The 15,923-nt window shown below is 42.2% G+C and overlaps 1 protein-coding gene across 11 annotated transcripts in view; it reads left to right on the top strand.

Annotated features, from left to right (window-relative positions):
• Positions 1 to 15,923, top strand: part of WDR64 (WD repeat domain 64) — a 151,884-nt gene that overhangs the window by 128,901 nt on the left and 7,060 nt on the right. For all 11 annotated transcript variants that reach the window (XM_026649661.1, XM_026649651.1, XM_026649656.1 and 8 more), the window contains 8 exons: positions 2,787 to 2,879; positions 5,703 to 5,787; positions 7,782 to 7,818; positions 9,052 to 9,203; positions 9,953 to 10,058; positions 12,270 to 12,331; positions 13,356 to 13,465; positions 14,364 to 14,552. In XM_026649661.1, the coding sequence (XP_026505446.1) occupies positions 2,787 to 2,879; positions 5,703 to 5,787; positions 7,782 to 7,818; positions 9,052 to 9,203; positions 9,953 to 10,058; positions 12,270 to 12,331; positions 13,356 to 13,465; positions 14,364 to 14,552 (834 nt within the window). The remainder of the gene's footprint in view (positions 1 to 2,786; positions 2,880 to 5,702; positions 5,788 to 7,781; positions 7,819 to 9,051; positions 9,204 to 9,952; positions 10,059 to 12,269; positions 12,332 to 13,355; positions 13,466 to 14,363; positions 14,553 to 15,923) is intronic.

The raw sequence follows: 15,923 nt of genomic DNA, 5'->3' as shown, positions 1-15,923 counted from the left end.
CTCACTTCCACTGTTTACCCTCCTACTGACCTGGTCTGTTCTCCTTTTGAGCTCCTCCTCCAAGCCATGCATGCTTTGCACCTTCTCAACCCCTTCCTTACTGGTGTGGTGTTTGTATACACCATCACACCATGCAAAGAAGTAAAGAGATAGCAGGCCAGGCAGTCACCTTCTCATGAGCTGGGACTAGGACAAAGCCAGCTGGCTGCCCTTTGAAGATGACCGAAGTGGAGCAGTAGAAAGCCCCCTCATCTCCAGATGACATGGTAAAGGAAGACCACACCTTTTTGCATGAAGATGCCAAGTGTGGATGGACGTGAGTGGGCAGATGGTGGGAATGGCTGGAACTCCCTTCATTTCTTCTGGAGGAGAATCCTTTACTGAATTCCTCCAGACATCAGTGGTTTGGCTTTGAAAAAAGAGAAGGTTTGGAGAGGTTTGCTACAGTATTGATCATCACTACTTTGCCAATATCTAGCTGTAGTAGGAGAGCTCTTCTCCCTTTCATCTGAGTGGCTGCTGGTCTGCTCTCTGACCTTCATGCTGGTTCCCAGAGCTACTAATATGGTGCTTGTTTTAGATTCCATATTTGTTTTCCCTTCACCTATCTTTTGGTGGTGCTTCTCTCCGGAAGGCTTGTATCTTGCTACAGTGGCAGACGACAGACTCCTGAGGATCTGGGATTTGGAACTAAGAACTCCAGTGGCATTTGCACCTATGACCAATGGCCTGTGCTGCGTCTACTTCCCACATGGTGGGTTTATTCCCACAGGGACGAGAGATGGCCACATCCAGTTCTGGAGTTCCCCCAAGGTCCTCTCATCACTTAAGCACTTGTGCCATAAAGCTCTCCACACCTTCCTAACAACGTACCAGGTCCTAGCACTACCCATTCCCAAGAAAATGAAAGAGTTCGTCACCTACAGGACCTTTTTAAACCCTGTGTAGTACATGGGGTCCAAAGAAACCTGGAGCTGGCTGGCTTCCTTTCTTCCTTCCAAACTTTGTTCTGGAACAGAGGAGCAGCTGGGGTTATAAAATGGTCACAAAGACCCACTACGCTCTATGGTTCTAGTACGAGAAGGATTTTTGTTCCTCTGTTTGGGGCTGTATCTTTGACCATGTAGGTTATTTTAAGACCATTTTATAACCCCAACTGTATTTTGGTGGTGCTCCTCTTGATCCTCACAGTTTGTCTTTTAAATATTTCTCATTTTTGTGCCCAAATTTGACAAAGAGAAATCCCTTCAAAACACCTTCTTCCCTAATTAACTGCTCCAAAAAGTTGTCATTAAAAATACCACTACTATCACCCCTAAAGCCTCCAGAAACTCTGACATTATGGGAGCAGGGGAAACACAAAGACCCTGAGAGTTCCCTCAATCAGTGTTGTTCTACACCTTCCCATATCTTGCCCACCAGGGATTGGCAGGATGGTCTAGTGATCATTCTCTGTATGGTCCTGTCAAAGTTAGACTCAGGACTCATAGTTTGTCAGACCACTCTGTTTTATTAGCACAGTGCTCTGCTAATACATTCAGATAATGTGAGCCCCCATGCAAGATTCAAACAGTCTTATTTATACAGATAAAAGGGTGCGAACTAAACAAAGGGACAGAGAAAGCAAAATTGTAAAATTTGCATAGGGCACAATATGCATATCCTGCTTCCTTATTAACTCTTATCAATCTAAGGCTAATGCTTCATCAATTGCCCTTAAGTGGGGCAATTCATTAAGCAGTTAATGTCTGCTTTCCTGCCCCCTGGCTTTCAGCATTTCTCATTTGTACTTAAAGGTACATACAGCATTCTTTAATTCATTCTATTTCTTTAATATAATTCATTTCACTTTCACAGTCCCAACTTTCTAGCAGCACAAATCTGATCTCCCCCTAAGAATTGTCACATGCCACTGAACAGTTTTGTCTAGCTCTAGTAAACTCATTTAATAAGCTTGTAAGTATTTACCTTGAAAACTACACTGTGGCTTAGAAGAAGCTATTAGAACTGGGCACATTAATAAATGTGCCAAACATTCTAAATAAAAAATGGGATTCTGGTGATATTTTTCATCTTCATCAGTTTCTCCTTTGGACAAAATGCCAACACTAAAACTTCAACAAAATTTTATATTAAAAAAAAATGGTTTTGAAATTGTGAGTGAAATTCCACCTTTTCCTCCCTTCACTTTTTTCCCCAAAAGGGGTGAGGGAGAAATGAAAGGGGAATAAACAATTTAACTACAGCTCTGCTTCTCCCTCCCCTTGCAGGGGTAGAGCTGTTAGTATGGCCACATGGAAGAGAGAGGAAGGGGAAATGTTGGGAGAAAATAGGGCATTGTACCCATGATTCACATGACTGGACTGAATGCCAAGATGATGGCAATTTTCTGGTTAAGTTAATGTATTTTTCTTAAATGCTGAGTCTTGGGGGACTGAAAGATTTTTTTCCCACCCAACTGCGCCATTCCATCAGCTTCCAGGCTCTTAGTTCAGTACCTGGTGGGGATGTTTACAATGGCACAACATACACTAAGCCTGCTCTGTGGGTTTAAAAGAAAAGTGCTGTCTTTTCTAAAGATGTCAAGCCAGAAAATTCATGAACAATAAACTGACTTTGCAACATTATATGTGGCTTCTTACATGTAACATAAGCCCCAGAAACAAAAATTGTTTAATTCTTAGGAGTTTATGTATTTGTCTATAACTTTACCTAACAATCACTGTAATAAACATAAAAAGTGTTGAAGTGTGTGACAAATCCTGTACAAACCTCTTTATTTCCAGGGATAAAACTTATCAGGGTGGTCAAAATGCTATCGCTCAAGTATCTGGAGTCAATGCTGTGCTATTCCTTTTCCGGAGTGCTTTCTTTTCCAGGTAACTGAATTGCATGCACTGCATTATGAATTTTGCTCTGTTAAATTGGCATAATTTTCCCACCAATCTTTTACCCCAGGATAACCTAGAGCTGAATTGAGCTGGATTAATTGGATTTGATTAATCCAGTTACAAACCCAAGTGGGCACTTAGCTTTCCCATTCCTTCATCAGTGTCTCCTTATATGTTGATCTTTAGGTGTGACATGCCCTCTCTATACCACTTCGCTAAGCCCCCCCACCCTCCTTATTCAAAAGCCTCCTAAGCCTCACTTCTGCTCCATAAGAAGTTAATATAACAAATGTATTTAAAACCCCAAATTGCTCCCTCTTCTGATTTTTTTTTTTTTTTTTCCAGTGGCTCTTCCCTTCTTTTAAGTTGTCTTGTAGACTGCAAGCTCTTTGGAGCAGAGACAGTTTTTTATTGTTATTTGTACAAACCTCAAGTCAGGTTTTAACAAACAATAGTAGTGGCAGGCCAGTATTCCTCAAAAATTAACTTGGAATTCATGTATGTGGGACAGATGCTCAGTCACAAAGCCCATATGTCTAGAGCGGAGGGCTGAGCATGTGTGCGTTTTCACAAGCGCGCATTTTCCAATGTACGTTCATAGACACCTGGCAGCCTTGAGGACTTAATTTGGATTAAATACTTATGCAGTATTAAGGATTTAAGCAATTAAGCAGCTTTATGCCCCCTTGAATCTGTAGAGTGATTTGTGGTCTTGTGTCATTTTAAATCCTTAAAGCATCTTGCACACTTACTACACCTAAATGTGCCATAACCATTTAATAAATGTTAATCAGACTTTCAGTCTTAAACAATAACATTTGGCTCTTTCTTTTCAAAGAGACCCAGGTAAATTAAACTAAATGCAGTGATTAGGTTTCACAGTTTGCATTTTTTTTATGTCAGGAAATATTCTGACTATTGAAAGGTGAGGCTCTTGCAATGACATTGAATCATACATGTTTTGCATAGGTTGTATTTTCTATTATTGTTTCTGATTAAATGGAAGCTTATTACTATTACACACACAAAAAGTAAATTAAAAGAACATTTGCTAAGCTTGCAAAGTGAAGCACCCCAAGGCTAGGAAATGCCAGAATTAAGGAGGCACCTTTGCGCATATGCATTATGATCGTCTTTAATTACATGATCACACATCACTTGTTCCATGGGATCCCTGCCTCATTCAGTGCACAGGACGGATGGAAGGATTCACTATTTTGTTGTATCCCCATTGTTCAAAGTGTGGCCCGAGGCCTTATTTATTGCACACTATCAAACCCTGCTCTGAAGACAAGAATATTAATTTCCTCATGGATTTTTCTGTAGGGCTCATGAGTGTTTCACAGACATACATTTATTTTCATAACATTTCTGTGAAATGACATGGTATTAATATTCCTATTTTCTGGGTGATAATTGATATACAAAAGGTCAAAAGTATCCACTAATTTTGGGTGTTTAATTTGAGACAACTAGCATCTGATTTTTCAGAGTCCTTAGCATTGTTATGTGTTCAAAGGACAGCTCCCATATTAATTTTGACTGCAACTTTGAGTGCTCAGCACTTCTGCAAATGAGACCCTACAGTCTCAAATTGGGCATCCAGAAAATTAAGAACACACAATTAGTGACCACCTGTGAAATGTTCAATTCAAGTGACTTGCCCAGCATTACACAGGCAGGGATAGAATCCAATTCTCTGGGGCAGCATTTAACTGCCTTAACTGTGAGACCCTCCTTTCTCTTTCTTGCAGTTCCCTGCCTCATTCGCTACACAGCTTCTGACTTCTGCCACAGTCTCCTTCATTACACAACCGTGATCCACTCCTAGGACAAGTCCACCCATTGCACTGAATGAAGCAGGAGTGTTGTGGGGGAAAAAATAGCATGTGATCAAGTAATTAATGGCTGTATCAATGCATAAGCCCAGGGGAGCTGAACTAAGGTTGCACAGGCAACCTCATTTTTTAACTTTTGAGTGCTTCTTTTGCAACCTTAATGTTCTTTTAAGTGTGTGTGTGTGTGTGTGTGTGTGTGTGTGTGTGTGAGAGAGAGATTTCCTAGGTTATTAAAAAGGGAAATCTGAAAAGGAGAAAATCCATCATGGAGCACCACTGTGACACCTGTGTGTGTGATATGCAGGGTTGGAGCCTTTAGATCCACAGCACAGACCTTTGCCACTTGAGCTAATGGAGTAACTGATAACAGTAGTAGGTTGTCATCCTCTGTGTGTGGATCCGCACTGGAGGGGGATGGGACATTTTGCCAGTGGGTTTCATAGATATTTGCTGACAGCAGAGGCATGGTGAGACTCAGAATCTTGGGTTCCATTCCAGGCTATGGAGTGGAGTGTGCGCTGGTGGGCACAGATTCATCTGCCTGTTCCTCACAAGTGTAACCCCTTTTACCCTGTCCCCTCCAATCTCTCCTCTCCCAGTCTTTTTTTCCCCATCCCTGACATCTTATACCAATTGCTTTGCCCACAAATCCTAGTTTCACCCCTCTGCTCTCCTTATCTCAGCTTATCCTTATTTTAGCTCCCAGTCTGCTTGCCTAGCCAGCACCAGTCTCTCTCTTCCCACAACCCCACCCCCCAGGCTCTTGTCATCTTTACTTACATACTTAGGTTACTTTCTAAAATTTTTGAAAACTTAGCCTACCTAGTGGAGACACTGCTTCCCCCCACCCCCGTCCCCCCAATAGCACTGGCTAATATTAACTATAGATCTCTAACATAATCTCTGAGAATGTCAGTAGTCACCCATATTTTATTATGTGTCATCAACCATATCTCTGGATTGTTTTCCTTAGTCTCTCCTCCTCCACCACTTCATCCCTTGTAAGTGATACGACAGCCACACAGGGTGCAGAAGGCAGCCACTTGAGTCTAAACAAGGTATGTTGGCTGCTTTGGTTTCCACTTCATCCAAGCTAAATTTCTATATAGCAGCTAAAAAAAAACCCAGAGAAGCCAGTGGTTTGAGAAGATCAATGTTCTGCCATGCAGAGGCCCCACGCTCCACAGATGTCTGATTCATTTTGCTTTCCAGACTAGAGGGCAAGCACAGCACAAAGATGGAAATGAAGATGGGATTTGGGAGTGTACGCCATTCAGCAGCTTGCTGCTGGTATGTGGAGCGACTGATATCAAAGGTTTTGTAGGATGCATATCACCAGCATTTCCTGCTTTGATGGGGAATGGTACAGGGCACAAAATGGGAAAATTGGGATTCTCTAGAATGAAATGTGAACACTGAAGCCACATCTGTATGGTAGGAAAACTAACAAGGGTGCCGTGAATAACTCTGCGATATTTAAAGTACTTCCCTGTAAGGGCTGAAGCAATATTTTTGAAATCTACCAGGTAGATTTCAGTATATAGATAAGAATATTTTCATTAGAGCTAACTTGGTGATTTTGTGGTAGTTTTGTCCTGCCTTTTCCTGCCAGAGGAATAGTGCCAGAGCTGCAGAGCCTGGAAGGAAGAGACGCAATGTGGAAGAAAGCAGGGAAGAAATTGTCAGATCAGGACCCAGAAGTTTTAAAAAAATTTGCTACAGTCTCATAATTTTTCTCAGGCTCTGTTTTTCTCAACACCATATATACGTTTTTAAATTCCCAAATTGGCATATGCATAATTTTGATCCACACACTCGAGTGAAGCCATTGAGGTACTAAAAATAGAGAAATGGCAACAGGTTGTGGTTGTCAAGTGTGTCCCAAGGAGTTAGCACGTGAAGATACACAGGCCAGTACATATTTACTAGACTGAGGAGGCTTGTCGTCTTCATCTATAACCTCTAAAGCACCCTATGCTTCCTAGTCTCCCTCCTGACTTATTGAAATCTTCCACTCCCTCCTACAGATCCTGCCTAAAAACCGGACCCACCCCACCATAGCCCTTGGAGACCCTTCAGTGAGTCCAGATCTCTGTACAGTAGAACCTCAGAATTACAAACACTTCGGAAATGGCTGTTGTTCGTAACTCTGAAATGTTCATAACTGAACAAAATGTTATGGTTGCTCTTTCAAAAGTTTACAACTGAACATTGACTTAATACAGCTTTGAAACTTTACTATGAAGAAGAAAAATGTTGCTTTCCCATTATTTTATTTTTTTAGTAGTTTAACACAGTACAGTACTGTGTTTATTTATTTATTGTCTCTGCTGCTGCGTAATTGCGTATTTCCAGTTCCAAATGAGGTGTGTGGTTGACTGTCAGTTTGTAACTCTGGTGTTCATAACTCTGAGGTTCTACTGTAGTTGACAGATTGACCCATATAGATGGACACGAAATGAAGATTGGAGGCAACCCACTTGTCCAACACCTCCAACCATGTGGTTGAGGACATGTGAAAGTACTGATTTTAGAGTGAAAAGCCACACACATAATTCCAACAGGACTTTGTATTAGGAGTGAGGTTAAGATACAGTTGAAAGCAGTGCTTGAGAGAAGCAGCAGACAGAATTTGGCTGAAGTTTTCAAAAAGAGGCGTTTGTTTGCTGAAATGGGGCTACATGTGGGTAAGCTTTGCAACTTTGCTATTTTACCCATTTTTGCTCAAGGCAATGACAAGATCTAGTGAGGAGATCTGCAAAGGCACCTAATTCCCATTCATCTGTGCTTTTGGAAAATCCCCCCCCCATGGATTTATATTCTGTGTGTTTGTCCATTCATTATCCCAGAAAGGAATTAACTTAGTGTAGACCCTTCTTGGAAGCTGGGACAATATAAGTGAGAAGTTCCACATAAGCCTCTGAGGGAATTAGTTCATTCCTTAAATAACAACAATCTAGAGAACTGTTTCTCCGGGCATATGAAGGTCCCGTACTGTGTGTCTGCTTTCAATTTTCTGGCTCAATTTCTGTTTTATAAATCTTGTTTTTAGGAAGATGTAAACAATGGAGAGTCTTCAGCAACAGTAGGTATGGAATGTGTTGCTCTTTATACTAGAAGATTTCTTGGGTGGTTGGGGAGGATAGGGTGTTTAAACCTGGGGGAAGAAAAGCCCATTTTTCAAGCTGTCTGCCTGTTGTCAGAGAGACTTTAAGGAGATGTTTGAAGGTATCAACTAAAGCATATAGGAATCCCAGCTGCTCATCCACTTGTGTGGGGTTCTGCAGGGATCTGTTTCATCAGTGCTGGTGTTCAATGTGCATGGAAGGCAGCTGGGGCAGATAATGAGAGACTGGGGGGTGGAAATATCATCAGCATGCAGATGACACAGCTAGGAGTCTTTCCTTGAATCTGGACAGCAAATTGTGTTCCCCAGTGGCAGGCCAAGCATGGGATTGCAGCAGCATCCAAATAGAATGGAATTGATGATGAAACCGGAATTTGGCTACAGTCACTATTGATGGTCCTGCTAGTCAGGTGTCCCTGTCAACAGAACGGACACTGAGTTATTTCACACAGGCCACTGGTGACACTCAGTACCCACATGGGTCAGGTTTGAGCTAGTGACCTAGAGGTAAAAGCAAATGGACCCTTAAAATAAAGCTCTTGGTTCACGCACATATCTTTAGAAATAGAGAACAAAGGGGGAAATATAGAAGGCCAAAATGTCAAGTGCTTAGGAGACAGACGAGCTTTGCATAGGGATTGTTGGTAGTTTTGAGAAGGATGGAATTCTCTCCCTGAGTCTGCAGAATATCAGCAGCACCACTCCCTAGGCTACATCTGCAGCCTCAGGGCTGAGCTAGTGGCCACTGCCACAACTCTGCACTTCTACTCCCTGGAAGACTCTGATCAGTGAATCTGCACTTTCGCAGGTCCCCGGTCATATCCCTTCCCTGCCCCCACAGTTAGAGATGCAGCAGAACGCTGCTGTGAGGCACACAAGGGGAGCACAGGCCCTCTATGCAGCCTCTCTGAAATCTGCCCCCATGCTGTGAAAAGGGCTCTTCACACCTGTGCAGGAATGGTGCAGTTTGGCACAGGAAGTGTCACGAGAATACTTCCTAAACAATGTGTCTCCAAGTTCTCCCAATGGCTCCTTGCTAGTATTTATGAAATATTTTCAAAGGGGCCTTTGTTTTATAATGAAGTTTTCTTTTGTCAAAGTTAATGTTTTTCTTAGCATTGTGCCATTGCTTTGTGTTCAAAGAAAGAACTGTAAGAACTATGGCAAGAAGATAATGGGGTCAATTATATTCCAGAAGGGGAAGGGACAACCAACGAGAAGGATGTGCAACCCTCTGACACCAAAAAATCAGCCTCTGGCTTCTCCAGAATCATAGCTGAACATACATGCTCACCAATACTGGCATCTGCTCATGAAAATGGCTGTGTCTGTCTATGGACTATTGGGGTAACGTATTTGACTGTATTTTTGGATGGGGTTGGGGGTGAAAGAAGAAAATGCTCCACATATTCAGCATCCTGCTCTCACCTAACATATGAAGTTATAGGAGTTTTTTTTCCACTGATCATTATTTCTATTAACACAATTTAGTGCTGCTTTAACAGCTGTAGCAAAGGGGAAGGGGAACAGGAGGAAAATCATGACTTAGAATAATTGTAGTGACAACAGTCTGAAAAGGTATGTAACTCCCTTGGGGTCCATCCTTTATCCACCTCCTCTGCCTTTTGAGACACTGTGATGGGCAAAGCAGAGTCTGCTGCTCCACTTATCAGAGGAAATCTGCTCTGTTAACTGACTCTTTCTTTGAAAAATAATGTAGCAATAATGGGCTGTGTACCTGTATAAATGAGTAGAGGGTCAGGTATGACTTGCATGTTGTGCAATCCGGTTGACGTCAATATGGGTTACAAGACGGAAGAGTTTGCTTCTAGGTGGCTAAATTAAGACATATTATTAAAAGGTTTTAGGGACTTCAGCGGTTTTAATTAACTGTGATATTGAACCCACCAGGTATAATAAAGCAGCTCAATGTACGTTATTGGTATAAAATCTGACTAATATGATTTGCTATTTACTTAATGCATGAAAAATCAAAGCAACAGAAAACATTGCATCATGTTAACATGATAAAATTTCTGTTGCTTTGATTTTTGTGTGGATAAAGTATAGAGGAAAGCAGACTTTGTTTGTTTTAGGGAGATTTACTGAGAGAAGTTTTGCCCTTCACAAAGCATCCTGCAATTCCTCTGACTGCTCTGTGCACCGATATCTCTGCTAAAATGCTTTTAGCAGCCACCAAGGGTAAGTGATCGCTTCTCAATCACAGTTCACCTGACTCTTTTGTAGCAGTTGAAAAAGATTATCGTAAAAACATGCTGGGAATGTGGCAATGAAGGGCCAAAGCAAAACTGCATTAAAAATCAAGGACAGGGGAGTCCGGGAGTAAGGAATGCAGGTTAAAGCCAGAAGCTAACAACACTGCCAGTACGGAGGCTACTTTCAAGAGCAGTGTTATATTTTCTTTACACAAAGAACTCCCATATACTTACCATCTAAATTCCCTCATTTTAGACTAAGGGCAAAGATTAACAATAAGAATAAGCAAAAGTCCCACATGCTCCATAACCGGCTGCCGCAACTAAAAGCAAACTGACTGCAGTTGTTGCACACAGACAGAGGTAGTTCGTGGACAGTGAAAAGCTCAGTATACAACAATGACTTCTGTTTCATAAATACACAGCAATGTGAGGGGAAAAAGCATTACTGATGCCTCTGCCGTCAGCCCTTTCTCTGATCGTTAATTTAATGTTTAGTGAACCTCAACAGTTTGAAGGTGGCTTTCATTTGGCAAAATATGCAAAAGTTTGGTTGCTTATCTGAAGCTTATCTAAACCTCTTCAAACTTTGTGACTCTTTGTGTCTTCAAACTTGGCCTGAAAATCTTCTTTGTCTCCATCTATCTCATGAGACATCAGGTACTTACATTTCTGTTCCTGCTGGAAATCCCATGAGAACAGAGTTTCTCACAGTAATTCCACACTTCCTGTCTGCTGCTGGGCAAAAGTGAGATGGAAAAAGCTTTTCCAGGCCTTTCAGAACGTAACAATGGTTTGAGGTTGACACCAAGGTTGCATTGCATTGCATTGCAACAGGGGTATGAATGGGGTAGCTTGTGTGGACATGGCCACCCTAGTTGTACTCTAGCTAGCTTGCTAAAAATAGATGTGAAAACTCCATGGCGTGGACTTCAGCACTAGCCAGGCAAACAAATGTGCACACAGGGAGGTCAGGTGGGTTTTTGCAACTCATGCTGAAGTCCACACCTGTGGCATCCTCACTTCTATTTTTGCTGTGCCAGCTAGAGTACAGCTGGCATAGGTATGTCTACATGAGCTTCAAACCATACCCCTGGTTGCAATGTAGACATACCCTAAAAATGGACAGAGGTTCAAGGAGAAGCTTTCTCTCTAATCAACTATCTCATATTGCAAAGGACAGCAAGGAGTTTTTTGACTGTTCATGGAGGAGTATTCCATGCTACTGTCATACCACCTTTCTCCTGCATTTGATGCTTTCCCCTTTTGGTCACCTGCTTGCATGTTACTGGCTGCAGATTCTAAGTGGCTGCATGAGGTTTTCCTACCAGTTCTGCTCAGTGTGAGTCCTGCACTCCCCTCCCTTCTCCCCACTGCTAACACCCATTGCTATATTGCCTGGATAGCTTCTGTTAGCCCACCTGCTGCTATCTCCTCCTCCTCCCCTCTCATCCTTCCCCACTAGGGCTGCCCACATTTCTCTCTGCCCAAGTGTACAGTTCTAGAGACTAGGTCTGCCACGGGTGGCTGTTGTGACTACCCAGAAGCCTCCTAGTGGGAGAGCAACAAAGGGGAGATTTCAATGGTGATGGAGGAACTGGAACATGGGAAGAAAACTGGAGCAAGGAGCAGTGGAGGGACACTATATCAAGGTAAATGTTCCCATTTCAGTAGTCAGTCTCCCTCATCTTGGACTGTGTATCCCACATGAGCGCACTAGAAAGGCATGAGTTATTTTCTTTGTCATTATGCATGTGATTAATCAAACTCTGCCCAGTTTGTCATTTTAAAATGAAAAATGTCACCCCTATGAAACTCCCTCATGTTTGGTCTATGCAGTAGCTAACTCTGCTTAGTGGGTGACCGTCTTTGTGCATTTGTAATTCTTTAAAATTCTTAGATGCTTTTAACAAACAGTTAAATCTATGCTGTTAATGTGACATTCTTAATAAATAGGCTGGAGATCAGTATTTCATTGTAACATATGGACTAACATTTTCTCCTTTGTTTGCTAATGAAATAGTTAAGTGACATTTACATTATCCTAAAAACTAACTTTCAATGCCCAGACCCTTGGCTTCCTTCTACCTTGTCTTTACCCAGGACACTTGGTAGCATATCTAGCAACAGAGGGCACTTAAAAAGAGGTTTGAACCTCTTTTGAAATGATTCTGTTTGTGTTTTTTTTTAAACACAGAGGGGCATATTATGCGCTGGAATACTGGTTCATTCCTAGAAGATCCAAAAGATGAAAATAAGGTGAGAATGAAAAATCATTTTTCCACCTGAATAACTTGCCATTCACATATGACAGGTAGAAAAAAATGGAATCATACTTCACAATCCTGAGACCAGTTCAGTCCACTTTCTTCCCATCTACAAATAGTAAGCCTATATGTTTGGTCTGAATTGTCTATTTCAGACTAAGAACAACATTAAGAACAAGAGTAAAATGTTCCTGGCATAACTCGATTGTGTTCAGTGGAGTTACACTAGGGATGAATTTAGCCTAGTGTCTTTGTGCACACTGCCTTCAGCTTGTTTTATCATAACCTCACAGAGGTGAAAGTAAGCCGGTACAGTGTACCGCCAAGAGCCGGTACGCCGTGCCGGACCTGACTGGCTTCCCCAGGCTGGCAATTTAAAGGGCCCAGGGCTCCCTGCAGCGGCCAGAGCCCAGGGCCCTTTAAATCACTGCCGGAGTCCTGCCGCCGCCACCCGGGGCTCAGGCAGCGGAGCTCGGGCGGCGCTTTAAAAGGCCGGGGTTCCCCGCAGCAGCAGGAGCCCCTGCCCTTTAAATCCCCATGGGAGCCCTGCTGCCGCTACCCCGGGGCTACGGCAGCCAGGCTCGGGTGGCGCTTTAAAGGGCTGGGGTTCCAGCCGCTGCGGGGAGCCCTGGGCCCTTTAAATCACGGCCGGAGCCCTGCTGCCACTACCCTTTAAATCTCCCCTGAGTCCCGAGGCTCCCAGCTGCCTCTGCAGCTGGTAGCTCCAGGGGTAATTTAAAGGCCCTGGGGCTCCCAGCTACAGCCAGAGCCCCGGGACTTTAAATCTTGATTTAAAGGCCCCACCTCTTCCGGTTGAGGCTCTGCCCCGCCTAGGCCTCAGGTATACCGGTAAGTCCTTAACTTACTTTCACCCCTGTAACCTCACTTCTTTAGAGTCTGAATACAGCCTGCTTCGTAAGGACACTGTGGTGGTAACAATGTTAGAGTGCATAGCAGACTGAAATGTGGCCAGCGATGGTTTTTGTTTGGTTGGTTTTTTGCTTTCCTCCCCTCAGCAAATAAAGCAGCAGCTCTACTGGCGAGCTCATTCCACCAAAGTGGTCAGCCTATTCTACGAGGAGGAGAAAAACCTGGTAGTGACAGCCTCTGTGGATGGTTCTGTCAGGTACAGACATGGCTAACATTTGTTATTGATTTAGCCTATGGATTCTCTTTTCCCAGAGCTCCCCTTTTGCCTGACTTTTGTCTAGCTCAGAACTGAAATAATTATAGATATCTGTTTTGGTGAGGAAAAAATCAGTTCTGCATGTGCACAGCTTAGCTTTAGACATAATACATCCGCTCTTTTTCCCCTCCCCCGAGGTCTCAAATACATTTTTTTTTTTTTTTTTTTTTTTTAGTTTGAACCCCACCAGTCTCACAAAATGTGCAGAGATGGACAGCCAAGTTTTTCTTCCAATTGTGTGAAATTGAGCACATAAAGAAAGGCCCTATCATTCTGGAAATGAGCTCCTTTTTGGATCCCATTTTAACTTTGTGCGGGTGCTTGTCAAATTAATTTTGCCCTATATGTGATATCTTGCAGATTAAACCATTGCAATTTCCTGGCTAAAGAACAATGTTTTATAGCCCCTTATGCAGTTTGCGCTTAACAAAAAAGTAAACTTCAAGTTTCTGAAACAAATTAACAAATCCAGGAAATTTGACTTCTAAAAATCTGTTTGATGGCGGCATCTCTCTACAGAGACAGTTGAGGTTGTTTGAAGTGCTTTAACTCTTCATTTCCATACTTTCACACTTTAAAATTTAATTTTAGCCTTGGCACTGAATGTCTTGGTTTTTAATTATTATTTTTTATAATTATAACATCTTCTAAGGTTTTTCTACCCTTAATTTACTTAATTTGCTATGTACTCTCAACCTTAACTCTGATATTGTCTTATAACTAGTCTACTACACTGGTCAGGGGTTACTGAATTACATAATATTGTTCTAAAGGCACTTCACTTTCTTTCAGTTTCTAAATTTACCCACTTTTTCCATCTCTTCTTCTGCACCTCTAGGCTCTGGCATGCACCAAATGGACACTATGTTGGTTACTTCGGACAGCGCAGGGTGTTTGAATTATCAGAATCCAGTGATTTGATTTTGCCCTGTGATGTTAATGAATTTCCCGTTATAATCAAGGAAGACAGCAAGTACATGGAAAAGAAGCAGAAGTTTGAATATCCTCTAATACTGGACAGGAAGAAGTAAGCTCATAAACACTTATTTACACGTGCATTGGGGACTATGAACAAACACATCACACTTTTAGAAAATCTTTCATCTGAGGATGTGTACTTTGCAAACAAGTTTTACAATACTCCGTGAGTTAGACTGTATCCCCATTTTACAGAGGAGTAAACTAAGGCACAGGGTTAAGTGACTTACTCAGTCATATAGCAAGCGGCAGAGCCAGGACTGGAGCCCTGGAATTCTAACTACTAATTCTCTGCTGTGATAATTAGATAATCACTAAAGTTAATCAGAATGTATGTATTTAGATATTTTTTTCACATCTTAGCTCATACACTCTTGTTAAGTTTGGGAAATTGTTTCCCTCTTACCCTCGCAAGCTGACTGAACCTTCTAAAAACCAAATAGTTTCAAAATAAAACTTTTTCTTACCTGATCTCAACACAAAGATGAAGCCTTCTAAAAGTTAAAGCAAAACCAGCTTAATTGTTGAGGAATGGGGGTATAGAATAAAAATGCATTTTTCCTGTATTTTCTGGTGTGTGTGTTCATAATTCAAAGCTCAGAGCTTCATGAACGTTATGTAACCACTGGTGAGGGATGAGTTACAGGTCCCTGTCTGTGGCAATCCACAGAGGATGTGAGTATGTCTCAGCCCAGCTTCAGTGCTTTAGGTCAAACTGTAGCAGCTCATACTTTTAACTCTGGTTCAACCCCCAGTGTGTTGGCTGAGATAGTGACTGCATGTGCAGAAATCAAATACTGAAGCTAGAAGTTTAAAAGTTGGCCCAAATGTAGGCTTTGGCAAGGAAGGAAAGCAGTTCAAGTTGGACAAAAATTACTTAGACTTTTGAAGTGATGAACACTTAAACTATATGTCTGGTGTGCAGTACAGCATCCTAGTCATTTTTTGGGTTGCCTTTTTGCCAAAGCCTTTTTGGGAATGCTTCAGTATTAATGACCATAATCATTTAGGCTTTGTCTACACTAGCACTTTTGTCAGTAAAACTTTTGTTGGTCAGGGATGTGAAAAAAAACACACCCCGACTGACCTAAGTTTCACTGACAAAAGCGCTGGTGTGGACAGTGCTCTGTTGGCAGGAAAGGCTCTCCTGCGGACACAGCTAATGCCACTTGTTGGGAGTGGTTTTAATTATGCTGACAGGAGAGCAGCTACCAGGGAGACCTTACAGCGGCACAGCTGTAGTAGTACAGCTATGCTGCTGTAAGGTCCGAAGTGTAGGGCTGTATCCTGCTAACACTTACCAGTAAGCATAATTCTTCCCAGGGTGAGTGGTCCAACTGAAGTCAGTTCAGTAACTCATGAATAAAGAACTATGCCTGGCAATATTGACAGGATTGGGCCCTTAGGCTGTGTTGAATAC

The sequence above is a fragment of the Terrapene carolina genome, unplaced genomic scaffold (genome assembly GCF_002925995.2).
Source record: "Terrapene carolina triunguis isolate 2854851 unplaced genomic scaffold, T_m_triunguis-2.0 Scaffold85, whole genome shotgun sequence".
Taxonomy (NCBI): Eukaryota; Metazoa; Chordata; order Testudines; family Emydidae; genus Terrapene; species Terrapene triunguis.
Note: the sequence above shows the minus strand (reverse complement) of the source record. Positions and strands in the feature narration are given on the sequence as shown.